The following is a 27510-nucleotide window of genomic DNA, read 5'->3' as shown; positions in this document are numbered from 1 at the left end:
TTCTGCCGGATCCCGTCGCGGCCGCGCGCACTCCGCCCCGCCCCGCCCCGCCCTGCGCGCCCCGCCCCGCCCCGCCCCGCACTCTCCGCCCCGCCCCGCACTCTCCGCCCCGCCCCGCCCCGCCCCGCCCCGCGCAGCACTGAATGGAGAAGGGGCGGGGGTGACCGAGGGGAACCTACTCCGCTATCTGCGGCGCGCGCCGGCGGCGGGGCCCGGCCAACCGCCGAATTTAGTAACATCGCCTGCGTCAATCACGCGCCTCGTGTGCGTCAGCGCCGCGCGGCTCCAGGTCCTGCTCCCCCCACCCCCCCAGCCTTTGAATGGATACAATGTAGCAGCGCCCTCCTTCCTTCCGAGACTGGATTGGAACCCGTGGCAGTGCAGAAACTCGGTTCCCCTCTGCTGGGTTAACTTGCGGAGCATCCTCCCACGGTCTTCTCCACACCACCCTGTCTAAAGTGGAAGTGGAATCGAAGAAATATACATTTTGTATATATATAATAGTTTTGTTTTCAAGTTTATGGTGCTAACTCGAACCTTCGATTCTGAACTGTGTGCTGTCGACAAGGGGATCCTCATCCCACTGCGACACACACACACACACACATTGGGACATGTCAAAGAAATAGAATGTCACATCTGATTTAACCGGACTACATGGAGACCCTTCCTGTCTGCGTTGTTGCACTCAAATATTTTCTCCTCCTCAGAAATTCATACCTCGAAGAGGTTGCTTTCACTCAGCTGCACTTTGGAACTTGGAGACTTTAACTTTGATAAATTTTTGTTTTTGTTTGCAGCGAGAAATTCACACTTAAATTCATCATTTCCAGGAAGGCATTGCTCTCCCTCACACAGTCGCCCAGGCTTTCAGCACACTATTTCATGACAAATGTGTCCCAGAAGACCAGAGCAAATCCCATGGCGAGGGACTGACTAATAAATCCTGCTGATTGATTTCGAAATATTTAATTTGGAAGATGGGGGGGGTCACCCAGCAAAAAGTGAAAGTGCGAGCTGAGATTTCCATTTCTGCTGGGGGGGGTGATTTGCAACAGTCAGACCCGTCAGCTGTTCAACACGTGTGTGTGTTTGTTTTACACACATTAAGTAGTTTCTGCTGCAGCGCGCACGTGGATGATGGATGGATGTGCACTCTTAGTTGGGTTACAGTGGGTCCAGTTAGGAAATCCACACCTTAGCTTAATGAAATAAGACCTTATCTTCCCGGAGCCATCTGCATCCCTGTTCGAAACACGCACTCAGCAAATGATGCGAGGAGAAGATGGATTAGCCTAGACGCTGAGGGCCAGCGAGGCTTAAACAGCTTTGGAACTGTTGCTTGAGGAAAGCGCAGCTGCACCTCCGGGAGTCTTCGGGCCGGTGCCTGACTCCTGCACCGGCTGCCAGGTCACTCGGAGAAGCTGGCTGGCTGAGCCTTCCCTTTCGGAAGAGCTGTCCTCTCCCTTACCCCCTCTCTCTGGCTCCATGCCTCGGGGCAGCCTCGGAGTCGCGCCAGCAGCACTCCTCCAACTTTACTCCACCCGAGGCTGACAGCTGGGCGGTCCCGCCTGACCCGCAGGCGGGCCGCTGCACCCTCTAGCCGACTCGCGCCCTGGCGAGCAGCGCGGCTGCAAAGGGGTTGGCGGCGCGAGTCCAAAAGGCCCCCGTGCCGGGGCTGGCCGCGCGGCGCAGTTTCCATTGTGCAGCCCTGAGAATGGTCGGGGAACGCGCGCGCGCGCGCGCACATGCACACACACACACACACACACACACACACACACACACACCCTCCCTCGCACACGCGGAACCGGCTGGGCCAGGGGAGGGAGGAGGAGGGTGACGTAGCGTCCCATGGCGTCACATTGACGTCTCGCATTCCAGGCACTCTATGGAGAGGCCGCTAGGGCTCCTGTGGCATAAATGACGTGCCGAGAGAGCGAGCGAACGCGCTGCCGGGAGAGCGGAGTCTCCTGCCTCCCGCCCCCCACCCCTCCAGCTCCTGCTCCTCCTCCGCTCCCCACACACAGACAAGCTCACACCCGCTCCCTCACTCGCACACACAGACACGCGCGCACACAAGCTCCTCACACACACTCCACTCTCTCCCGCGCGCTCACACCCCTCTCGCCCTGCGCCCTCGCCGGTGCCGAGCCGCGCGGCAGCCGGACGCCCCTCCTGGACTCACTTTGCAACGCTGACAGCGCCCGCGGTGGCCTCGGAGGTGGTAACTGCGGCGGCATCCTCCCCCCTGGTCGCGGCCGGAGCCAGGACGCCCGCGGAACCCCTCGCCGGCACTCTCCCATGAGTCTGGATCGCAGCATCCCCTGCCAGACGCTCACCACCTCTGGGAGCCGCTGGGCTTGTACACAGCAGACCTTCCGGGACAGCAGCTGTGACTCCCCCCCAGTGCAGATTTCGGGGCAGCTCTCTAGAAACTCGCTCTAAAGACGGAACCGCCACAGCACTCAAGTACGTATGAGATTCGCCCAGTTAATTCGGGGACTTGCTAAAAAGTTGGCGCGCTGGGAAGCGTCGCTCCTGAAATTGACAACTTTGCGTGTGGGGTTTTTCCCCCTCGGCTCGTCGCTCGGGTTTTGCTGGCGGAGCGGCCCGGTGGGTTCTGATCTGAAACTTTTCCCCTGTAGCGGGCCCGCGGGGATCTCTGGAGCTCGTGGGATTCCTCCCCCCACCCGAAGAGGCGAAAAGCCTCTAACAAAGAGGAGGACCGGGATTTGTTCAGTAGCAGCTCCAGCGATGTAATTCAGGGTATTTCGGCTCTAGTTGTCATGGTAATGATGCTCTCGGCGGCGGCGGCGGCGGCAGCGGCAGCGGCAGGGAGTTGCAGCTCCGGTGATGAACGGCAGTAATTTTCTTGCCTTTTAACTAGGATTGAAATAGGGGCTCTGGTGGGTCCAAGTTAATATAACCTAATGGTGACTCCCATCTGGTTGACTGGGAGGAAGCTTGGGAGGGAAGGGGCATGGGCAGCAGTGGCTGGAGTTCGCAAAGTCTCTCGGATGGTCTCTGGAAAGAGGGCGTAATTGTAGGAATGTGGCTTATTGTATTGAAATGAGCCTGGGGCTCCACTAGGCACGTCTGCCTGGCGTAGCCTACTTGCCCGTGTACACTTTTCCCTTCAGAGGTAATCGGGTGTAATTGCCTACTCCCGAGCCCGGACACGCGTGGGGATGGTGTTCGTTTCCTTCGGGCCTTGGCTTGGTGTGGGCATGTTTTACTCTTAACTGACAGAACTCTCGCTTTTGGAGAAGTTGCTCTGAGTGTTTTACTCTTAATAGAAACAAATGAAAGTTCTCAGTGGTGAGCGGAGAGCGGTCATGAGAGCGCAGCCTAGGGAGATTGACTACCTAAGGCACCTCTCGAACCCACTGGAAGCCTGGGTCAGTACTAAGAGAGAAAGCATTTGTCCCTTGATTCTAAAGAATGTTCCTGGAAATTGTCTTTTATTTATGCCTCCGGATTCTTCCGAGGGAAGAGCTGCAAGGAGTTTGGTAATCACAAATGTTGGACTGTTATCCCAGAGTCTTATTAGGGTGCCAGGCGAGAGGTGAATGGCAAATCCGTCCTGAATCCTCTGTTTCTACGACGGAAAAATATTTTACAGAACTGAGTTGAGAGGAAAGAAAAAGCTGCCCAACGGGGCTACTGGGCACAATGAATGAAGTTAGAGTTCATTCGAGTTATCTTACCTGGATAAGGTGATCCTACTGTGAATATCAAAGACTGCTCAGGCCAAGCCACCTCCACACCGGCTCCCTCCTCTCTGCACCCACCCACTCCCTTCCCTAAGACCGCGCGCTCGCAGAAATTCTCCCCCGCGATTTGTCTCCTCTCCCTTGGTCTTTCTGAGAATCTCTGTCTTTCCCTTTCTGTCGGTCTCTCCTCCACTCCTACTGCCCCCGCCCAACCTCCGCCCCCGCTCCCCAGGTTTGGAAACTCCGCGGAGGAGCCCCGGTCACAATGGTGCGTTTCACGGTTTCCTCCACACACTTCACCACGGGGAGGGGAACATGGGGGTGTTCCTTTCGTCTGCCCACGAGAAAGAAAGGAGCTTTGACAGAGGTAGTTATTTCTACCTAATTTACAACCCCGAGGCTCAGTGCTCCCGGCCCCGGCGGCCGCGAGCCGGAGCGGCGGAACGTGTTTCCAGGCGCAGAGGCTTTGCCTAGGTAACCGGCCATGGGAGTGGGCGGGGGTGGGGGGGGAGCCTTGGGGCTCTTGGCTCTGCTGCAGGAAACGTGGTGTGGCTCTTTCCGCGAGCGCGCGGCGCTCGAGGGGAGCCCTTTCCTTGAGCAGACGAAACCTTGCCGATCCTCGGAGAAGCACTCCGCTCGAAAGGACCCAGGGGAGGGCAGGAATGAGGGCACCTACTGCAGAAGGTGGTGGAAGGTTGCTAGAGACCCGTATTGCAAATTCTGGGTGGACGGGAAGCTCCTGCTACAGCCGTGGGAAGATCCGCCAGTGCCTGCGCTAGAGCGAGCGCAAGATTTCCGAATGATCGGCTGGGACAGGGCTGGGGCGGAGTGGCAAGGGAATCCCCCGTTTCCTGGCTTTCGAGGGCTTCCCGGACCTGGGGGTTCCGATACCCCCTCTCCCTCTTTCTTCAGGCAAGCCGCTGGCGCAGGGGCGGCAGGGGACAAAACTTAACACGCCCCTCTCGGCCCGCGCACTCCCGAGGTTTTGGGGGGTTGTGTTTTGGTTTTTTTCAGTTTCACCTTCCCAACCCTCGAGATATGAACGGGTCCAGGCAAAGGGGGCGCTGTAGACCAGAGTTTGGGGCAGTGGACCTTTCCCCCAAGGCCCGCGGACCTGAGATTCCAGCTACAAAGTTTCGCTGAGGCTGTGCGCAGAGACGCTCGCCCTGGAGCCGCGCTCTGCGCTCTCCGGAATGTGCCCCCTCCGGGCCGCCGGATGGCCCCGAGCCTCCCAGTCGCCCACCCTCAGGGATACCTCCTGCTGGGTGCAGGGGGCCTCCCTCCTCCCACCCCACCAGCCTGGAACTCCAACTGCCTGGTTCCCTTGTTTCCAGCGCGGGGCTGTTTCCACTGTGTCCTTTTGTTTGCTTGACCCCTGGCCCCCAAAACTCGCGGCTAATAGAAGCTAAGCTCCATTAGCATTTAGAATGAAAAGCGCAGACTTTCTTAATTCCCCGGGGCATTCACGCATTCGTTCCGGACCTTGTGCATTTCCTATGCAACGTGTAAATTCTGTATTTGAGAAGGGCGGGGGGGGGGGGGGGGCAGTGGAGTTGGAAAATGACTATTTTCCGCTCCTGAACACTCACTGACTCCTCGAATTCGGTCCAAACTCTTCCTCAGGTGCTCTATCTTTGGTTTTCCTGACTTGGCGAGCTTAGAACCAATTGTGGGGACAAGAGAGATCAATTCCTGGGCGATGACAGAATGCACGTATTTTTAGCCTAGATTTGGGTGCCACAAAACGGCGGTGAGCGCAGTGGGTGCCTGACAACCTTTCTGCGCCACGCCCCCCCCCCCAAGGAGATGTGATGCTTCTTGCCCAGGAACCCCGTTCACCTTAATCACTGCTTCTTTGCCCTTACAATTCTTTGTAATTAACGTAGCATTCATAGTGACACCCCCCCACCCCCCATCAAACCACCCTCTCCCAATATGCCCAGTCCCGGCCACGACGACCAGCCTGGTCTCACTTTGAGCTCTGTCTCTCCCGGTACCCGCAGAGCCTCCTGCGGAAGAGCGCAGTCCGGCAAGCCCCAGTCCTGAGCCTGGACCCTCAGCCGAGCCGGGTAGCACTGCCACCGCTTCGCCTCGCCGGACGTCCCCGCCTCCCACCCTCTCAGCCTCCGCTGGAGAGACCCACAGCCCCACCATTCAGCGCGCAAGATATCCTCCAGGTAGGTCTAAAGGCATGGCGCCTTATTCCTCTCCGGCTGGGAGAGGTTGGGGGAGGGGGGGTAGGCACACACCCAGCAGGCGGGCTGTTCCACTTGCCCAGCACCAGGGCAGTGACTGCTGACCATTCATTTCACAGAACAGGTGGCCTCCTTGCACGAAGCTCTTCTGGATACCACACCCTGTTGCTACCTAGTAGAGCAACCAGATTCAACTAAGCGTTTCATTTCTCAAAAATATTTTTTCTAAAAAAAAAAAGTCATACACCAATAATTAGGATCTTATACATTTTAATATCTCCATTTTTGCTCTCCTTTTATATCCAGTTTATGCATGTAAAAGTTATGGACTCTCTTTGAGCAGTACAGAGCATTTATGTTTGTACAGAACCCAAATCATTTGATGCAGAAGTTTGGATTATTAAAGTGCAGAGGTAAAGAGAAAAAGCATTTGAGCTGAAAACCAAGGAGTAAATTCTAATTGGGCAAAAGAAAGGATTGCAGGTTTGGCTTGTAACGCCTCTTTATGCCTTTGTTAAAGAGATATCAGGTGCCTGGACTGTGTAATCACCAAAGATATGCAGATCAATAGAATTTAGGAGCAAGCAAACTCATATTCTAGCTGGAAACCCCAGAAAGACACAAAGAAGAGCAATGCATAGGGACTGGCAGAAAGATGACAGAAGATTAATGGAGAATTCCTAGAGGTGCTAAAGAAAGAATAGATGGAACATTGGGCAGTGTTCTTTCTTTTAAATCATTAGCCTTTCATTTCACGCTAACAACAAGACAGCAGGATAAGTAATCCTTGAACTTCAAACTAGTGAGTGTTTTTAAGGCCCTTTTTGGAAAATGAAGGCTTGAACTGGCCTCTCCTTATCACCGCTTCTTCCCACAGGCCCTCATCACCTTTTTTCAAGTCAAGATTTCATCCCATACACGCATGACTCAATCAGATTTGGAAACGTGGGTAAGAGAAAGATGTCAAAGGAAATATGAAGTACTCACTTTTTTTTATTAGTCACAACTTCTAGACCATAGACTCCAGAGGTGAAGCACCTGCTTTCCCTTTGGTTCAGAAAAACCAACCACCAGAAACTGCCCATTTTACCATTTCTAGTTAGCTATAGAGAAGGAGGAAATAATTAGATTTTTAAAAAATCAGCCACTAGAACCAGTAATTCCCAAGGCCTTCTCATCCCGCTCAACCTCTCTGAACAATAATAAGCATCCTGGATACTAGTCACTTCGGGGACTCAACATAGTCAACTGGCAGAGAAATTAAACCTCCTAAGGAACTGCTTTCTTTTGCAAAGCTACTAATTCTTTTGTCATAAGAAAATTTGTAGGCCAACTCACCTCTTACAGTAGCTGTAAACTGTTGTCTTAAAACAGCCACTGATATATTTTATTAGTCAGAATTGGAAGGATATACACACACACACACACACACACGTGTGTGTGTGTATATACATATATATGTGTATATATATATACATATATATATATAGTATACAGCAGAGAGCATGTTTGGTGGGTGTTTTGTTGCAGCTGCTGATCTTTTTCTTTGCAGATGGCACAAACTCCCCCGAGTCCATTTCCTGGGCCTGTGTTCCCACCTCTCCACCTAACTGGCTGAAGTCATCACTAGGGGTCCAGTTTGTGTAGGCTGTTAGCTGTGTTTGGAGAAATGAGGAGGGGGTGGGAGAAAGCGACCACAACATGTGTGGGTAGGCTCAGTTGGAACTCATAAAATGTTAGAATGTCAGTCTCCCTTGACCAGTAAGTCCCGCAAAGGACACTTTTTTTTTTTTTTTTTTTTTTTTAACTAACTCGGATTTCTAAATCAATGCATGTGACTTTGGGGACTAGTGGCCTCTTTCCCCAAAAATAAACCAACAGAGCATTCACTGGCTTTCTTTTTGTCCTTCCAACTTGTGGCCAAGACCACCCCCAATTAGTTTATAGGGTTCAAAACCCCTTCATCAAAACATGACTGGGCTTATGAAAAAGGAGTCAAATTTCCCAGATCTGGTGGAGAACAAGGGCAAGAGAGAGAAGGTGGGCAGAGGTCCCCAGGAGGCCTGGTTTTGGCATCCTGTGGCCCCTTAGAGAGTCTGTCAGGAATTCTGCTTTCTCCAAGGAAGAAAGTAAGCATGAAGCTTTAAATCTACTCTACTGGAAGGAGAAAAGGATGGCACTTCCCCTCCCATTTCCCAGATGAGAGAGCAATGAACCCTGTGCTACCTGTCAGCTAGGAGAGAGTGCTGACTTGGCTTCTGACAGACCCTTTTCCCTGTCCTGCAGATATGCCCTGCGTGCAAGCCCAGTATAGCCCTTCGCCTCCAGGTTCCAGTTATGCAGTGCAGACCTACGGCTCGGAATACACCACGGAGATTATGAACCCCGACTACGCCAAACTGACCATGGACCTTGGCAGCACTGAGATCACGGCCACCGCCACCACGTCCCTGCCCAGCTTCAGTACCTTCATGGAAGGCTACTCGAGCAACTACGAACTCAAGCCCTCCTGCCTGTACCAAATGCAGCCATCGGGGCCGCGGCCCCTGATCAAGATGGAGGAGGGCCGCGCGCACGACTACCACCATCACCATCATCACCACCATCACCACCACCACCAGCAGCAGCAGCAACAGCAGCCCCAGCAGCAGCCATCCATTCCGCCCCCGTCCGGCCCGGAGGACGAGGTGCTGCCCAGCACCTCCATGTACTTCAAGCAGTCCCCGCCATCCACGCCCACCACGCCGGGCTTCCCCCCGCAGGCGGGGGCGCTGTGGGACGACGCTCTGCCCTCGGCGCAGGGTTGCATTGCTCCGGGCCCGCTGCTCGACCCGCCGATGAAGGCTGTGCCCACCGTGCCCGGCGCGCGCTTCCCGCTCTTCCACTTCAAGCCCTCGCCGCCGCACCCGCCCGCGCCTAGCCCGGCCGGGGGCCACCACCTGGGCTACGACCCGACGGCCGCCGCCGCGCTCAGCCTGCCGCTGGGAGCCGCCGCCGCCGCCGCCGCCGCCGCCGCCGCCAGCAGCCAAGCCGCCGCGCTCGAGGGCCACCCGTACGGGCTGCCGCTGGCCAAGAGGGCGGCCGCGCTGGCCTTCCCGCCGCTCGGCCTCACGGCCTCCCCCACGGCATCCAGCTTGCTGGGCGAGAGCCCCAACCTGCCGTCGCCGCCCAACAGGAGCTCGTCGTCAGGCGAGGGCACGTGCGCCGTGTGCGGGGACAACGCCGCTTGCCAGCACTACGGGGTGCGCACCTGCGAGGGCTGCAAGGGCTTCTTCAAGGTGAGCGTACGCCTCCTTCTGGCGCCCCCTCCCCTCTGCAGCCAGCCTCCTCTGCCACCTGCCAAGTGAGCGTCCAAGAGGGTCCTTTCCCTTCCAGAAGTGGCATTATTATACTGTGCGTTCCTGTAGCCTTTCCTAGCACCTTCTCTCAAGGGTTTTTAACTTGAGGTCCATGAACGGAGGCAGACCTGGACTCCAGGGAGCTGTGAACCTCCCGACTTGGCTTTACCTTATGAACATTTTTCTGGAGAAAGCCTTCAGCAGATTCTCAAAAGGATCCCTAGCCTTAAAAAAAAAAAAAAAAAAAAAAAAAAAAAAAAAAAAAAAAAATGGAGACACCTCATTGTATTCCTCCTCTGTCCATCCAGGGTATGGAGGGGATGGGGTCTGTGTTCCAGGCCCTGGACATTTATATCTCACTTAATCCTCATATAAGAGCTAGGACTCTGGAAGCAGACAGACCTGAGATTGAATTCTGACCACCCACTAGCCATTTTTATTAATAGTATCTTGAAGGTAGGTATGAGTTATCCTTGCTTCACAGATGAGGAAGTGGAGACTCAGAGAGGTAATTCAGATTATTCCAAGACACACACTCTGTGAGAACTCTTCGCAGGTCTGCACCAGCAGAATAGACAGGAGCAGCTGGCTGGTTGCAGGCTGGGGCAGCTTCCTCTGTAGAAGACAGAAGCTGGGGTCTTACCAGTCCCCTCCGTCTCTGTGCCACACACAGTGCCAGGTGTGGACACTGTTCATTATCTCATAGACCCAAAGGAGAATTTTACAGTGGGAGGGTCTTTGGCTTCCTCCATTTCTTATCCCTGAGTAAGCTGAAGCCTAGAAAGAGAAGCCTTGTGTGTTCTATAAATGGTGATTTAGTGGCATGTTTGGCCGTTCCGGCTGTTTTCCTTCAACACTTGGGGTCAGTGCTCTTTCTACTGTTGAGGGAGAAGAGGCCTTGTTCTCTTGCCACTCAGCTTTTGCTACTGACTCCCAGACTTCTTCAGACACTTAATTCTGTGCCACCCTCTCTAATCCCTTGGCCATTATATCAGGCATTTGCAAACCCACAAATGTTCTTGCACAAAAAACCACTCCCTGGCCTCCAGGGCCCGGCCTGGTGGAGGGAAAAGGGAAGCTAGGTGCTGATTGGGTAACTGGTATTTGGAGGCCAATAGGATATATCTGGGAGTGGAAGTGTGCTAAAATTGGAGTCAGAGCACTCAAATAGGAGTCCTTGATCTGTCACCTACCAATCCAACATACCATGTTGAGCATGATATGTCTTTCTAGGCTTCCATTTTCCAATCAGGTGAATAAAATTCAGAGAAGGCCATGAGTATCAAATTAGATAAAGCAGTTATGAACACACTTATTAAAGGGCCATAAAACAGTAGTTCGTTATTAAATGAAAACTACCAAGTATGTATTAAAATGCACATGTGTGTGGATTGGTATGCCTACCAGCAAGCAACAGTTATTTTTGATCTGGGGTTAGACATCATGCGACTAATTAAATTCTGCAGATAAATGAGAAAATGCTTGTGGAAAGACTTTGTAGTGTGTCTAGTGCCATATAGGAGGTATGCAGAAATATGATGTTTTAAATGTAGAACCCTCAGTTTAGCCATTTTTTTTTTCCTGTCTGAACTGCTCACGCTTTACCAGGGTTCTTTCCAAGTTAACCACATTCCTGTAGCAGATTTCATTTTCACAGTATTTCAGTGGAAATGCTGAAGGGCAATGAAACAGGCAGCCAAAAAGGGTAAAAGAAAGAAAAACAATTAAGAGAAGTACGATTAACCCACGAATATAATCACCTCTGAATAATTGTGAGTTAACCAAAATACAGGAGTGGTAATACATTCCTCGTCTAGAAATGTCAATTAAGTGTTCCCCAACAGTGTCCCTTTTCTGCAGCAATGCCTTGAAAACAAATCTATACTCAAAAGGGTGGGGGTAGTATGGGGGAGAACCACCCCACAGATCTGTTAATTAAAGGAACAGGAGCAGGTTTTACCCAGTGGCTTTCTACCATTAAATTGAATTCTTTAAAAATGTGACATGAGGTGCAGTTAATGATGGGAATTCAGTGATTGAACCATAACGATCTCTCCCTGTCCTTAAACTGTGCAGACACACACAAATGTGGGGAAGGTTTCAGGTTATTGGGAAGATGTATACCTGAAGCAAAATGCCACCAGCACTCAAACTGGCAGGTAGCCTTGAGGATGATGGCAAGAAAGAGAGTTTCAGAAATTACTGCATGTCCAATGAAAGAGAGCTTCATTCAGGAAACATAAGTTTCCTACCCTTACAGACTGTTGAGAATTTAAATGCTGGAAACTCAGAGATGTGTTTGTGTTTTGGAATTTTGCATTTTAAACTAAATGGATCTGGCTTTGGTAGATTTTTAAAGTCATAGAAGCAGTTTAGAAACCATTCCCTAAAATAAAATTAAAGGGTGATGGGGTGAAAACTAATTTATGGGGCTTGAGAACTGCTAAAAGTAAAAGATTAAAAGTGAATCTAGAATTTTGGACCCACAATAAATAGATCACCAATCTCAAATTATCTGGATTCCTTCCTTCCTTCCTTCCTTCCTTCCTTCCTTCCTTTCTTCCTTTCTGTCTTTCATTCTTTCTTTAATGCAGCCCAGTCTTACTAAATAAATTCCAACTTTCTGCTCTGTTTGGAGTTGTATAGATTCAGGTAATCTCTGAATAATTTCACCCTAAGTAGTAAATACACATCCACTTGTACAATTTTTTTTTCATTTTTTAAATCATTTTTTAAAATCTGGAGCATAAAACATGCTTCATTATTTCTCCATGTGTCATTTTCAAGTTATATGTGATTCTGAAGAATAAAACATCATTTTATATCCAAGTCTAAGGTTTATGTTGTATTGTTTACAATATAGCTATTTTGATGTCTATGTCATAGTCATTTATGAGATAACCTATTAATAGGTATTTTTATTGAAAATTTATGGCTCTCATATTTCCTTCCTTTTTTTTTCTTTTTTAATCTTTTTGTTGGTTTGGGTTTTTTTGGGTTTTTTTTTTGGTGTGGTTTTTAGTAACCAGTTTTAAGATTTTACTTTCAAAAGTCAGAAATAATCAATTTACCCTAGATATCCTCTTAAGGAAATACTCTCTTAATATATATTATCTTAATATCTTAAAGATAAAATAAATTATATAGGCAGATTAAGCGATAGTGATTTTTTTTGCATAAAAACATTTCCTATATATTTTAACTAGTCAAGTCCTGATTTTGCTTTTTATGATTTCATCTCTATTGGGGAACAAAGCCAGTTACCGTGATATTTGACTTACAATAGTGATAGCCAACAAAGTACATCCCAGATAATTTTGATTTTATTTTAATAAGGTCAACAATAATCAGGGGAGTGGAACAAGTAGAAAATTGTTCCCAAAGGGATATTAAAAGTGGAGATAATCTAATCCTCCAAGGTATGATATGTTGACCTGGTAATTTCAGATATGATTTTATCATTCAGACTTGGGTGTCTCCTGAGACTTGCTTCAGAACAATCCGAGATGATTTTCATTGTCAGCAGCTAACACTAATAAAATTGTTTTTCCTGCAGGCTAGCGTGTTAGGAAATTAAATTTATCTAATTATACGAATTGCACTGTCGCTTTTCACATTGTAATTAAAATACATCTTGTCAGGTCCTACCTCTTTCCAGAAACTATTAGTTGACTATCTCTGTATTGTGTTTTCTCAGAGAACGGTTCAGAAAAATGCAAAATATGTTTGCCTGGCAAATAAAAACTGCCCTGTAGACAAGAGACGTCGAAACCGATGTCAGTACTGTCGATTTCAGAAGTGTCTCAGTGTTGGCATGGTTAAAGAAGGTACGGATATAATGCTCTTTATTCAGCTTGCTTATACCTATTCTATCACTGAGGAAAATGTTGATATTGATGTTGGGATGGTGAATTTTCCTAGTTGCCTTTTCTTTCCAACATTTTACTTTTATGGTGTGTATTACCATTTAAAAATAGCCGAGGACAACTTATTCTAATTTCTCAAAATCAATAGAGAGCTTGTGTACATACATCTCTGTTCTATTTAAGAAGGAGACTTTCAGGGCTAATTCATTACCAGATATAAGTATGAGTGATTTTTATGCTGCTTGTTTCAACTCTCATTAAATCATTATAGGGATAGAATTCCAAACTCATTGCCACTTTTAAATGGTTGGTCTCGTTAATGATTGCTCAACTGTAATGTGTTTTGATTCTTTTTTGTGATTTATGACTCTTTATGGATATCTTTGAAGACATTTTTTTCTTTCTTTCTCTTGGCACCAGTTGTCCGTACAGATAGTCTGAAAGGGAGGAGAGGTCGGCTGCCTTCCAAACCAAAGAGCCCATTACAGCAGGAACCCTCTCAGCCCTCTCCACCTTCTCCTCCGATCTGTATGATGAATGCCCTTGTCCGAGCTTTAACAGACTCAACACCCAGAGATCTCGATTACTCCAGAGTAAGTTTTATGATGTCCTGCTTTTCGAATGAATGACCTGGTCTCTGTTCATGATACCGGTAACATGAGTTGATTGAATGACTTTGCACCTGGCACTGGACTGAACAGTTTTCGTACCTTTCCTATATTTCTCCCTTCATTTAGCAATTCTGGTGCATCCATTGCGTCCAATCATTTTTGCCTTATTGGGTTTCTAAATGCCTTAACAAATGACCCTGACAGTGCTGCACCTGTCATACCATTGTTGCAGAATTCCTGGTGGTTGTGTCAATGAAAATCTGCACAGGTGAATTGCGATGTGTAGGTTTCTTTCCTGGTTTAGAGGAAGGGACCAGCACTTTTTTCATATTGTGATCAAACCATCTGGGTGAGCCTCAAGTTATCCCTCACCAGTTTACCCAATTGCATCAGCACTGATTGACCTGCGGCTTATTCAGGGGATTAGACCACTGATGGAGATGGCGAGCTCTGGCCTTGACATTGGGAGGTGTTAGGGGCTATCGGGATGGAACACTGCCTCTGCTGCTCCCTGCCAGTGTCCCCTGGCTCCCGCTCATGACTTTCTCATTGCTACAGTGGAGATGATTATAATATTGAACCCCAGAGGGATGTTTGGAACATCAGTCACACAGGAATGATGGCTTTGAAAACCATAAATGAGTACCAGTACTGTTATTTAAGTCAACCAAAGCATACCACTATTTTTACTTCTTATAAGATGTGGTCAAATAATATCAGTTTGAACTCTGAAAATTCCCAGAAATTTGTATAACACAGAGGAGAACCATGAGAAGGGATTTTCTGAGCACATGTATAAACATCACTGGACTCAGAAAAGCAAGCTTCTAATAAGACAGGGTCTCACCAGAGAGGGAAAGGAAGGAAAAAGACCACAATTACTGAGTAATTTCTGCATGCTAGACATTGCAGTCTATTGTCTCGTCTCACCACTTAGAGAACCATGAACTGTGAGGATAGTCTCCCACTTTCTAATCCAAGAAAACTTTGAAACACAGTTTGCACACAGATGAGAGAGAAGGGCCAGTCCAGGGATCTCCAGTTGGTTGATCTGGCTTGGCACCGACTACCAGATTGCCCTCCCCAGGTCTAATCAGTATTTCAGACTTCTGATGGAAGAGCTGGCAAAGAGTGTGTGTGTGTGTCTGCTGTGTGCCCTCCTTCTGGGCTGCAATGTTGACAGAAAAGAAGGGGTGATTGGTGAACCTGCTGCGATCCTCCTTCCCTCATCCTCACTCTCATTATAGGCTGTGAAGCTTCCTCTCCACACCTAATCACAAGACTTCAAATGAGAAGCATGGTAGATAGACCCTTAGCACCAAAGGTTGAGCACTCTTATTCTGATTACAAGTAGCATCTCTTAACTAAAGTCAAGTCTGAAATAATAGTCTAACAGAATAATGCAGTGGTTAAGGGCTTAGCTGTGGAACCATGCAGGCCTAGAAGAAAATCCCAACACCGTCATTTAGTAGATGGGTGACCTTGAGCAACCAATGACACTTTGTAATGCCTCAGTTTCCTCATCTGTGTTATGGAGTGATAATAATAATATCTACTTTCTGGGGTGGTCTGTGAAGAAGAGTCAATAAGATGATACTTGTCAAAGCTTTAACACAGTGCCCTGTACATTATCTCCCTGACCAACCTTTCTTCCTTTACCATTTATTGAATGTATGAACTACACATGTCACGGGTCATATAGCCATATCATTAAGGTAAGCGTTATCACCTGTTTCACAGATGAGGAGATGAAAACTGGGAAAGGGTAAGGGAGTGACATGCCCAAAGTCACAGAGGTGACATTTGTCAAAGAGATAATTAGAAGCAAAGGGTGTTGGACCCAACACCCAAACAATCTGTGGGGACCCACAGACCCCCAAGTCTGTGTTCCTAGATACCATGCTTCACCGTGTCTTTGGTTTCAATGAGAGTGGGTGCTAGAAAGGCATTCAGAAATAATGACCTCTCCTCCCTGAAGCACCTTTGGGCCCCCCCTTATGCAATTTGTCTGAATTCATGAAGCTGCTCCACAGTGCCTATGCCGAGCCAGTAGGACGGTCTGACGTTGTTCCAGGCATTGGAAATCACTACTGATGGTCAGTCCAGAGAACTTAGGCCCCCAGAGTGATTTTTTGGCCCTAAATTATCCAATTATTGGCCTACGTGGCCTAATTAGTCATTCAGTGGCAAACCCTCCCCGGCACTTTGAGTTGTCCCAGCTGGGAACTGTCTCCACAAGGAAAAATCAATCCAGTGTGTTTGCTTGCCTCTGCACTATTCAGTGTGTTAGACTAGAGTCATCATCCTCATCAACAAACATTTATCCAATTTAATTGTTAGCTTTGTCCAAAATAGCAGATTGACCATGCCAGAGTCTGGGTCACATTGATACTACCTTTTGGTGCCTTGCTCAATTTTGTAAGGCATATTTATTTTAATTGCATTGTTTTGGAATCAGGTTGAACCCCATAAGTTGGATTCTCCTGCTTTTAGATAGCTTTACAAAATTATCAAAACTTGGACCAAAATCAATTAAATTAAAAGGCTTTTTAAAAATACGTTGAGTTTTCATCAGAAACTTGGATGAAGGCATAGAAGGCATGCTGATCACATTTGCAGATGACAGAAATCTGGGAGGGATCGCTAATATGATGGATGTCAGTATCAACATTCAGAGTGATTTCGACAGGTTGGAACAGGATGGGCTGAAGCCATCACGAAGAAAGTTAACAAAAATAAATGTGAAGCTCAGCATTTAGAATTTCAAAACATGGGAGAGCCTTGGCCCATCAGTAGTTCTTGTTAAGAAGATCTTGGGACTTTATTCCATACACTCTCAATATGAACCAACAAAATATATGTGTGATGGAAGGAAGGGATGCCGAATTACCTTGGGTTGCTGTAGTAGAAATGCAGGACCAGAACCAAGTTGGGAGTGGACACACAGGCTCTGTTCTATGAGACCACACTTCAAGGGTTAAGTCCATTCCCAAACTGGAGTTTAAGAGGGACATGGAGACACACCATTTATGGAAACTTGTAAGGGATGGTTGGAGAAAACGAAAATATCTAGACAGAAAGTGAGAAGGTTTGGCAGAATTAGGTTACTCTTTTACCCTGTGGAAAGAGGACTGCTGCTCCCAAGGGCAGATCTAGAAGAAGAAGAAGGGGAGGCGGGGGGCCTGTCCTGCTCACTCTGAAGATAAGGATGAGCTCTCTTAGCTACAAGAGTTACTGTGGAAGCATGAGCTCATCAACACATGAAGTAAATAAGGAGAACACATAACAGGATTTCTCATAAGCAGAGAAGTTATTTTGAATATTGAATTCCTTCCAACTCTAAGATTTTATGATCCTGCGGTTTACCTTATTATTCCTAAATGCAAATAATTTTATATTTATATGATTTTAGATATATATGTGAATGTGTATGTGAATATATGTTAAGAAACTTGTTATTTAACAAGATTGAACTTGCTTTGTTCTCTAAAAATCATTACCATAAAATGAATGAAGCAAAATGAATTTATTGAGTGCCTACTTTGAGCTAGGCAACATCACATATGTTCTTACATAATTTCACTTAAGCCACAGCTTTATGTGCTATAATTTATTTTTTCCATCATTTTTTTAAGAATGTCATTCATTGAAATTCAGTTTTCATAATATCTTCTGCTGATATATATTCAAATGTATAGAACTGCAGGTGACTTTGAGATCATCTAATCCAACCACCATATTTTCAGAGGAGTAAATAGAAGCTTCCAGACCCTAAGCGTCTTGCCTAAGGTCAGGGGCAGAGCTAGAGCTAGATCTGAATCTCATCACTCAAGGTATTAAGTTCCTATTTCACCATACTGCCTTGTCTCTGTAATGAAAATTTACTAGTTTTTTTAAAATAGAAGCTTTACTGGGTTTTAAAAAATTACAATAATAGGGGCACCTGGGTGGCTCAGTGGGTTAAGCTTCTGCCTTCTGCTTGGGTCATGAACCCAGGGTCCTGGGATTGAGTCCCACATGGGGCTCTCTGCTCAGCAGGGAGCCTGCTTCCTCCTCTCTCTCTCTCTCTGCCTGCCTCTCTACCTACTTGTTCTCTCTCTCTGTCAAATAAATAAATAAATAAAATCTTTTTAAAAATTACAATAATAGTAATATATACCCATTGGTTTTTTTTTTTTTTTTTAAGGCAAGCCATTTAGAAGAGGACAAAGTGAAAAATGAAATTCTCCTCTTCATTTATTCCTGACTAATCCCACTTTTCAGTGGTAACAAATGTTAACATTCTAGTGTGTGTCCATAGTTTGTTACATTTTAAATAAGAATTTGCCCTGTTGGATTTGAGTCAGACAGTTGATTTGACCAAGACAATTTGTTGACAATGCCAGTTTCCCCCTTGAATTGGGCAAATCGAGAAACGAGACAATGTTTGCCAGATAGGTATGTTGCAACCTTGCTCCGCATGTATGTCTCTAAGGTCGTGAGTGAGTAGTTTTCCCCGATTGTGGGAAAGGGAGGTGGAGCAGTTGGGTTCCAAGTCACAGAGGGAATGCATGCAGTGAGAGGCCAGAAAGAGAGCATCTTGCTCTGGGAAGTGTTCCTGGCTCTGGGACCTTCACTTCTCCTTTGGGCCAAACTTCTCTCCTTCAAAAGTGAGCTCAGATCATTGTATATCAGTGCAGTCAAAACATGTCACGTTTGATTTGTTTCTCCTCGAAATGTAGCTGTTCTCTGCCCCACAGTTGCTTTTAATTTAGCAATACAAGTATATATAGATATGGGGTTTGGCTTCGGAGCCTGCATTATTACTAATGAGAAAATATACTTAACATTCTCATTAGTTGGTCATTTCAAGTATTCTTCAGCAAACTGGGATGTTTCTCGGTAATTGGTATCACTTAGGGTAGTAACAGACTCCAAAAACGAGAGATGCCACTCGGATAAAACCAGGCACCAGCAAATGGCATTTAAATATGTTAACAAGATTTCAGGCCAGTCCCTGTGCCACAGCGGGCCTCAGCTGCCTTGTCTGAATGGTGAGGAGATCAGACTAAATGCCCCGCCATGATCCCTCCCAGGCTTCTCCTTCTGGACCCTCTGACTGTTAGCCCCACTCTAATTCTCCTATGGGTTGAGCTCAGCATTTCCCAGAGTGTGGTGCCCAGGAAGACCCAGGGTATTTGCTTAAAAATTCAGATTTCTGGGCCACACCTGGACCTACTGAATCAGAACTGGGGGTGGGGGGGGAACGAGGCAGATAGGAATCTGCATTTTAACAAGTGCCTTGGGTGACTCATTGCCACACTAAGGTTTGAGAACCACCAGTATAGTTTAATAAAAACAATCCAGTTTTACCTCTAATCTTAACGTTTCCCAGCTTTTTTTTTTTTTTTTTTTTTTTGAGGCTAGAGGGAATGAGGGATAGACATATAAATTTTCAGAAAGTGGGGCGCCTGGGTGGCTCAGTGGGTTAAAGCCGCTGCCTTCGGCTCAGGTCATGGTCCCAGGGTCCTGGGATCGAGCCCCACGTCGGGCTCTCTGCTCAGCAGGAAGCCTGCTTCCTCCTTTCTCTCTGCCTGCCTCTCTGCCTAGTTGTGATTTCTCTCTGTCAAATAAATAAAATTAAAAAAAAAAAAATTTTTCAGAAAGTAACCAAGTCATGTAGCAAATAATTACGGATTGGGTTCCTGGGTGTCAGGCACTGGTCTATAGCAGTGGACACGTTGAAGAGAATCCCCTACCTGCAGGTGACATAGCCTGAAGGAGAGAGAAAGTAAGCAAAGGTATCACTGTAGTGACACCATTAGTGGGAGGAGAAGTGGGTTTTTTGTTTCTTTTGTTTTTTAGCAAGGGAGGGGGTTGGAAAAGAAAGATGGCGGCGGGGCGGGTGTTGCCAATTTTTTTTAAGTGTCACTTTTTAAAGTGTAAAAACCTAGGAATATGTCTGCACAGTTGGCTCAGATAATGATCACATCTAAAACGTATAAAGAAATAGAAAGACCCAGGGCAAAGTAACATTCTAAAGGGAGATAAAGGTTCTTAGGACATTCTACATATTCAGCCTGGACTGGCTAGTAAGGTGGAGTAAATACCAGATTCCATTTTGCTCTGAAAACCTCACATTACTCACGTGCCAGGGCTGGCATTCTGGAGGCTCTCACTTAATTCACATTCGAACAATTTATTTTAGGCCTTTAGGGCTGTTGGTGAAGTCTGACCTGCCCAGCCCTAGTTTTGTCATATGCAGAATGGAGACTTGTTTCAGTAACTTCTGTGGATGTTTTCAGCTCGAGATTCTCACTCTAGGTCATTCAGAGAAACTTCCATCAGACAGCTATAGCCTCTTCTAAATGGTTAGTAAATGTCGTACTGTGTCTCTGACCAGAGGTAAAGCAGATTTTAGATGGATCGATTATTCACACAGGCTGAAATAAAAAGCCTAAACAGGAAAAAAGATTTTTTTTTTAAGATTTTACTTATTTATTTGCCAGAGAGATAGAGAGAGTATAGGCAGGCAGAGTGGCAGGCAGAGGCAGAGGGAGAAGCAGGCTCCCTGCGGAGCAAGGAGCCCGATGTGGGACTCGATCCCAGGACGCTGGGATCATGACCTGAGCCGAAGGCAGCCGCTTAACCGACTGAGCCACCCAGCCGCCTAAGATTCTTTTTTTTTTTTTAAGTCTTTCTCTATTTGACCTAAATTCGATGGGAATGATCAATAAATGAACATTTCTGGATTTTCTCCGGTGAACCCCAAAACTGCCTAGCCCGGAAACAGAGTGATGTAGGAGAGCCCAGAAGCTGAGAATGGGGGTCAGATTCTTCCACCTGCAAATCCCAGTATTCCTTAGCAAGGTTTTATAAAAAACTTCTAGGCCGGGTAAAAAAGGATCCAAAATGTTTTGTTCTGTTCCTTTAAATCTTACGTTCAGCAGAGGACACCTTTGGTTTGTTTTTTCCTCTAGCATTGGGTGCTGACCCACCAGTCAACCCCAAGTTACTGGTAGCTCAGGCTGAATCCAGTCTGTCCCCAAAATTCCGGACCGTGGGCCAGAATCACTGCAGGTGAAGCCCAGAGGGTCTGACTAGAGTCTGGCATGCTGGGCCTGTTGGCTTTTCTCTTTGCTGAACTCTATCGGAGACAATTGCACAAACACGGTAGGCAGGGTCTGCACCTCCCTGTGTGTGGGATGCATGAAATGTGAGCCCAGCAGGGATGAGGCCTGCAGAGAATGCTGGATGGAAGCTAAGCACTCCGGAGGATTCTGAGCAGAGAGATCACTGAGTTGTGAGCCATGGTTTCAGGGAGGTCCGTGCAAGAGGGCGCTATTAGGTCCTGTTCCCAGGGACAAGTTTACAACCTTTGGTCTTTTTCTCTCCATTTAACACACTATTTTAAGACAAAATAATGCTAAATCAGTGCCAAATTCTAGGCAGTAACACCATAGCTGGTATGATTAACAACATGTAGGATCATCGAATTCAAGAGCCATCATATGGAACATTCGCCAGGATAGTTGATAGTCTGGGCCATGAAATGCACCCTAACAAATTTAAAAGAATGAAAACAGACGATGTGTGCCATCAGACCACAATGTAACTAAGCTAGAAATCAATAGCAGAAAGATAGCTGAATGCAGAGAGCCAGAAGATATCTTAAAAATCAGGTAGCCCGGTCACTTCCTTCTCCAGAGAAGTTAAGTAACTTGGCTAGCACTGCATAGCAAGTCAATGCCAGAGTCTGGAGGAGGACCCCATGACCTACTGCCTGGTCCAAAATTCTTTTCTCTACTCCAGATAGCACTCGGGAGTTTCACATGTCGTACTGTCAACTTTCTAAAGGGGGTTCTGCTCTAATCCCCACTTTACAGAGGAGAAAACCGAGGCTCAGAAAAGTGAAGTAATTTATCCCAGGTAACTACAGGCGGAGCTACATTCTTTCACAAATTAGGGGCCTGGACAAATCTAGGATTAAAGCATCTGGGCCCCTTGTCTGATTGTGTCTTTTGGTATTTCATGATGCCTCTTGGGAAAGCACAAAGGGGAAAAAGAGAGAGAGACCCAGTTAAGGCAAGTACCTCATTTCCTCATGTTTCCTTAGTCAGCTCCTGGCGATTCTTGGCTGTTCCTCCAGCAGCCAGGTTAGGGCACTGTGACAAACTGAGGCACTCCCCTGTTTTTTCACTGAGCAATATTCAACAACTTATTGGGGGTCAATTATGTGCTGCCCCTCTGCTGTTGACAAAACATGGGACCAAATACACACACGGAGTCCTCCGATTAGAGCAAAACAAAACGCTTTTTAAAACTATCCCACAAGCTACCAGCTAGGAACATCAGACGTATTAACAACCAGGGAGTGTAGAAGGGGGAGTCCCAGGGCCATGTTTAAGTTAAATCTTGGCTGGACCACTCTTGGTTGTGTACCTTGGGAAAGTCTTCACTTCCCTGAGTCCCCCTGAGCCTCATTTTTCTCACCTGTAAAGTACAGATTAAAATCCATACCCCATGGGGCGCCTGGGTGGCTCAGTGGATTAGGCCGCTGCCTTCGGCTCAGGTCATGATCTCAGGGTCCTGGGATCGAGCCCCGCATCGGGCTCTCTGCTCTGCAGGGAGCCTGCTTCCTCCTCTCTCTCTGCCTGCCTCTCTGCCTACTTGTGATCTCTCTCTCTCTGTCAAATAAATAAATAAAATCTTTAAAAAAAAAAAAAAAAATCCATACCCCGCAGGAACTGAGACAAAGGACACAAACACACATAAGGCTGCGTGAGGGCGAAGGAAATGATGTGTGTACTTCCATGAGTATTTCTGCGGATCTGTTGCGTTTCTGTTGTTGGTTGACCCTTGATTACTATCTTGCTCTATCAATCTTCCTGCCCAAAGCAGCAAAGACTTTTTCCTCCAGTGACTCAAGCAAAACCCTGAGTCTACAGGAATATCCAAAAGCTGGACAAGGACTGTATTTCCTACTTGTACCTTTCTTCTCCTGGGATCCTTTAGATCAGTGCCGTCCTGTAGAATATTCTGCAGTGATCGAAATATTCCACATGACATATGGCTTTAGAGCACTAGAAATATGGCCAGCGCAACTGAGAAACTGGGCTTTTTATTTAGTTTTCATGAATTTAAGTAGCCATAAGTCCTGACTCTGATAGCACATAACTGCCTGGGCCCTGCTAAGGAGACACCCCCCTCCTCTGCCTGGTTTGCTTTATCTTACAGAAATCCCCCTGCAATAAGCAAAAATCATTCTCTCCTCGTATTGGTTAATTCTGTGGTTCCTGGACTCCAGTGTGCATGAGAATCAGCTGGAGGTCTCCATAAAACAGTCTCCTAGTCTCAGAGTTTCTGCTTCTATAGGTCTGGGTCGGGGCCCAAGATGTTCATTTCTGGCACATTCCCAAGTGTTGCTGCTGCTGCTGGCCCAGGGACTACCCTTTGAGAACTGTGACTGAATCAGCATCCTAGAGACAGCTATGCTTTGGTGGAATCTGTAGACCCTGGAGGCCTGTTGGACACAGACCTCAGGGGTAACGATTCTCCTTAACAGCTGTTTGGAATCACCTGGGGGGCCTTTGAAATTCCTGATGACCAGTCCCCACCCTAGACCATTAAATTCAAATCTCTATGCGGATGAGCTAGACAAGGTGTTTTGTAAAACTTGATTTCAGTCTTGCATCGGGATGGAAAACTACTGCACTAATGGATGTCACCAGGTTTCTTTTGTCTGTTAAGACGTAACACAATGTGGGCGCCTGGGTGGCTCAGTGTTAAGTGTATGCCTTCTGCCTTCCGCTCAGGTCCTGATCCCAGGGTCCTGGGATTGAGCCCTGCATCGGGCTCCCTGCTTAGCACTCTCTCCCACTCCCCCTGCTTGTGTTCCCTCTCTCGCTGTGTCTCTCTCTCTGTCTAATGAATAAATAAAAATCTTAAAAAAAAAAAGAGGTAACATAATTGGCTCTATTTACATTGTGAGAATCAGATGAGACTAAATACAAAAAAAAAAAAAAATGTTTTACAACCATGGGACCTAAAAATGAGGATTTAGGCCCTGACTGCCTCGGAAAAGGTAATTTGCAAATGGCGCTGCAATCCCAGTGGACCTGCGCTAACACAGCTCTCTGCGGTTTGCCTTCTAGTACTGTCCGGCCGAACAGGCTGCGGCAGGCACGGATGCCGAGCACGTGCAACAGTTCTACAACCTCCTGACAGCCTCCATCGATGTGTCCAGGAGCTGGGCAGAAAAGATCCCCGGATTTACTGATCTCCCCAAAGAAGATCAGACGTTACTTATAGAATCAGCCTTTTTGGAGCTGTTTGTTCTCAGACTTTCCATCAGGTAATTACTATGATTTTATTTATTTATTTATTTATTTTTAAGTTCTCCCCTTGCTTTGGTCAAGGTGGAAAACTGCTGGGTTTGTAATGGAGTCATCAATGAAAAGTTTGCTCAGGAAGGAAATAGGAAAGATTGTCAGGCATGAATGAAACTGGGCTGTGGGTGAGAGCACTTGCCTGGGAGCCAGGACTCCCAGGTTCTAGTCTCAGTTCCAAAATGGACTTGCTCTATGACCCTGAGCCGGTCCCTGGCTTCCCCGGATATTCACTTTGCTTTGTGATATGAGGAGGTCAGATCTGTTGATCTCTGAAGCCCATGGCAGTTCCAACATTCTATGATTCTAGGAAGATTCTCTCATGGTGCATAAGGTATTTCCTGGCAGGCAAGTATTTGTTTTGAAATTGCATTTACCTCATGGGTTTCTGTTTAACAAGGGACTGTTTGAGTACACCAGATGGGACTCTAAAGAGTTCCCACAGCTTCTCAACCCCACGTGTTTACTCCAAGAGAATAGCTTTTGGATCAAAAGACTTGGTCCAACCTATCCTATTCAGTGACACCAAAGACAAAGAGGGGGTGATTTTCAAAAAAGCTGGAACCTGGGATCTGAGCTTCTTTCTAAGCTTTTCATACTTTAGTTTACCAGAAACTCTTGTGTAAAGTGCAGATTCCCAGGCCTCATTCTCAGCTCTTCCGGTTTGGAGCTACTTTGGGAGAAGTCCAGAAATCTGCATTTTTAACTCATGCTCCCATGATTCTGATGCCGGCGGCCTGAGGTCTGGGTTTTAAACTCTGAGGCTTCTGTCTTTTGCATGCCTCTGTGGCAGGATCTGTAGGAGAGACAGAGGTGGAGTTTCATCTAGGGGGTCAGTCATTAGCATAATGACAGCCAGTCTGGTGTGCACAGAAGCCAAGCCAGCAACGGGACTCTCCTCTGTTGGACAGGCAGCAATGGATTAAGTAAGGGATAAGTTGAATGCCGGCAGGTGCCATATATGTACTATTCACCAAATTTTCTCCAGTGCCTGGCTCCAGGAATGGCATATACCTGGGGCTAAGGACATAATTGCTAAGGGAATGAATGAATAAAGCTCCTCATCCAAGAAGCCCAAATCAAGAGATATTAACTTGTTAATGCAATAGGCTGAAAGAAAGAAATATGTACAAGAGACTGGAAAATTAAAGGAAAGGTAAGATTCAAGTAAGGACCATAGAGAAGTCAGAATTAGTTACACCTAATACTCATTGAGCTCCACTTCTGTCAGGCCCTGTGCGTGGGCTTTCAAATACCTTATTGAGTTCCCACAACAATGGCAGGAGGTAGTAATCAGAATTTCCTTTTTTATAGATAAGGAAAGGGAGAGATGAAAGGCATGCCCCCAGGCCCATGGCTAAGTGGTGACGTCTAGGTGTTCCAGAGCATGGTGATGGGCATAATATAAACCATCAGGCCGATTTAGAAACAGCTCTCCGCAGCCCCACTGTTAAAAGGACAGAAGGAGACTTCCAACAACGATTACTTGGGCTTTGGGTCACTTTTTATTTCTGGGATTGACTTCTGGCAGTTGCAAGGACTTGGTGTTCTTAGAGTCTGCACAGTGGAATTGTAGTGTCTAGGCTCAGGTCTTATCAGTTTTTGACATTTAAGAATAAAAGGGAGAAGTCCTGGCCAAGGAGCCCTGAAGGGAACAGACTCATGTTCACTACAGAGAGAGGCAGCGCCTGGGGCTTCATGTCCATCCTTCCCGAGTGCCTTCTCCTCCTTGTCCCATCCCTTGGGGGGACAGCACCTGATTCTAGTAATAAGAGAGCAGGGGCTCCACTGCCTGCTACCCAGGGCTGCCCCTCACCCAGAAGGTTCACGCAGACAAGTGTCAGTGGCTGTTGATCCCAGGAGCACAGTCTTGTCCATCGAGAATATCTGGGAAGGTTGCACAGCACCATGCCGGGGGCTTCTGAATGCTGCCTCATGGCTATTTAGGTGCCTTTGTGTTCTGATGTTGGACCGACGGAACACATGTTTGATGTGTCTCCATCTCCCACCCACCCCCACGACTTTGTCTTGTAGGTCAAACACTGCTGAAGATAAGTTTGTGTTCTGCAATGGACTTGTCCTGCATCGACTTCAGTGCCTTCGTGGATTTGGGGAGTGGCTCGACTCCATTAAAGACTTTTCCTTAAGTTTGCAGAGCCTGAACCTTGATATCCAAGCCTTAGCATGCCTGTCAGCACTGAGCATGATCACAGGTAAGCGCCACCCTGCTCACCGAGGTGACTGTGTCCCCCTTCCTCTTCTTTCCTACGTTAACAGTGGATTCCGGCTTTGGCGGTCACACACACACAACCAGAAAATTGGGGAAATGACTGCCACTCAGAACCAGCCTTGGCTTGCGGCAAATAAAACCAACATGTTGCCACATCCCTATGGAAATGAGTGTTGAGTCTAGCAAGTGTGTCAACAAGTGTTCACTGATCTCGGCCCTCTGCTCACGTCGGTGGGTTTTCAGAGATGATCGCACGCATCCCTGGAGGAGCTAGAATGTGCACACGAATGCATGGGAGACAGGGTGCTGTGCCAGGACAGGACAGGGTGCTGTGGGCATGGGTACAAAGTCCGAGTCATCAAAAGTGGTGTGCTTCTCCAAAGAGGTAACATGTTACAAACGTGAATGGTCCTTGATAAAAGCACAGGTTATCTCCAGGCTAAAATGGAAGGACTGAGAATTCTGGGGATACATAAAAATTTGCTAAACCCATTGACTATATGACTGTCATAAGTTTCAGGAAAGAAATGAGCAAAAAAGATAGAGTGCTGGAAGGGAGCCTCGCCTGGCAGGGAAGGGTGAGGCGAGGCACGAAGAGCCTTTCGTACATCAGTGAGGAGGTCCGAGGTCATTCAGGGAGCAGTGGGGATCCATGGAAAGTGTTGACCCGGGGAGCATCAGAGCCAGGCTTGCATTTTAGAAAGAGCTACCCCGACAGCTGGTTTTGAGCACCAGTAAGAGGGAAAGGGCCAGTCCGGGTATAGGAGCTGTGGGGTTAGAGGAGAGCTACTGAGGCTTACATCTTTGTGTGTTTGTTTTCCTCATTAAGTAGAAATTAATAGATGCCGATGAGCCTGGGACACATGAGTGCCAGACAGTCCCCTCCTGGAGATACTGGGCAGCTCAGTGCAGAGAACACAGGGAAGAAATTAGGAGATAGTGCTATGGGTCCAGTCTCTGCCTCCAGCCTGCTGTGTGCCCTATGGTTAGCTGCCTGGCCCACTGTCCTCTATGGGGAGGTTTGTTCAGGGAGTTTGGCATAGCAGAAGCAGCATGGACTATGGAATCTGGCACCCCCAAGCTGTAATCTGGGGCCCTGTATTCAATAAGCGTGTGCTATTCAGTAATGCATTTCATTTCTCCGGACAGCAATCTGTAAAATGGGGATAACAATACCTCTTCTAGGA

The 27510-nt window shown here is 47.3% G+C and overlaps 1 protein-coding gene across 1 annotated transcript in view; it reads left to right on the top strand.

Annotated features, from left to right (window-relative positions):
* The first annotated feature begins 2047 nt into the window (after positions 1-2047).
* Positions 2048-27510, top strand: part of NR4A3 (nuclear receptor subfamily 4 group A member 3) — a 38892-nt gene continuing 13429 nt past the window's right edge. Inside the window, exons 1-7 of the mRNA XM_046023928.1 lie at positions 2048-2472; positions 5720-5893; positions 8198-9189; positions 12947-13076; positions 13536-13708; positions 23860-24059; positions 26128-26306. Coding sequence (XP_045879884.1) covers positions 8200-9189; positions 12947-13076; positions 13536-13708; positions 23860-24059; positions 26128-26306 — 1672 coding nt within the window. The 5' untranslated portion in view covers positions 2048-2472; positions 5720-5893; positions 8198-8199. The remainder of the gene's footprint in view (positions 2473-5719; positions 5894-8197; positions 9190-12946; positions 13077-13535; positions 13709-23859; positions 24060-26127; positions 26307-27510) is intronic.

This window comes from Meles meles, chromosome 11, assembly GCF_922984935.1.
Source record: "Meles meles chromosome 11, mMelMel3.1 paternal haplotype, whole genome shotgun sequence".
NCBI lineage: Eukaryota > Metazoa > Chordata > Mammalia > Carnivora > Mustelidae > Meles > Meles meles.
This window is presented reverse-complemented; position numbering and strand designations above follow the sequence as displayed.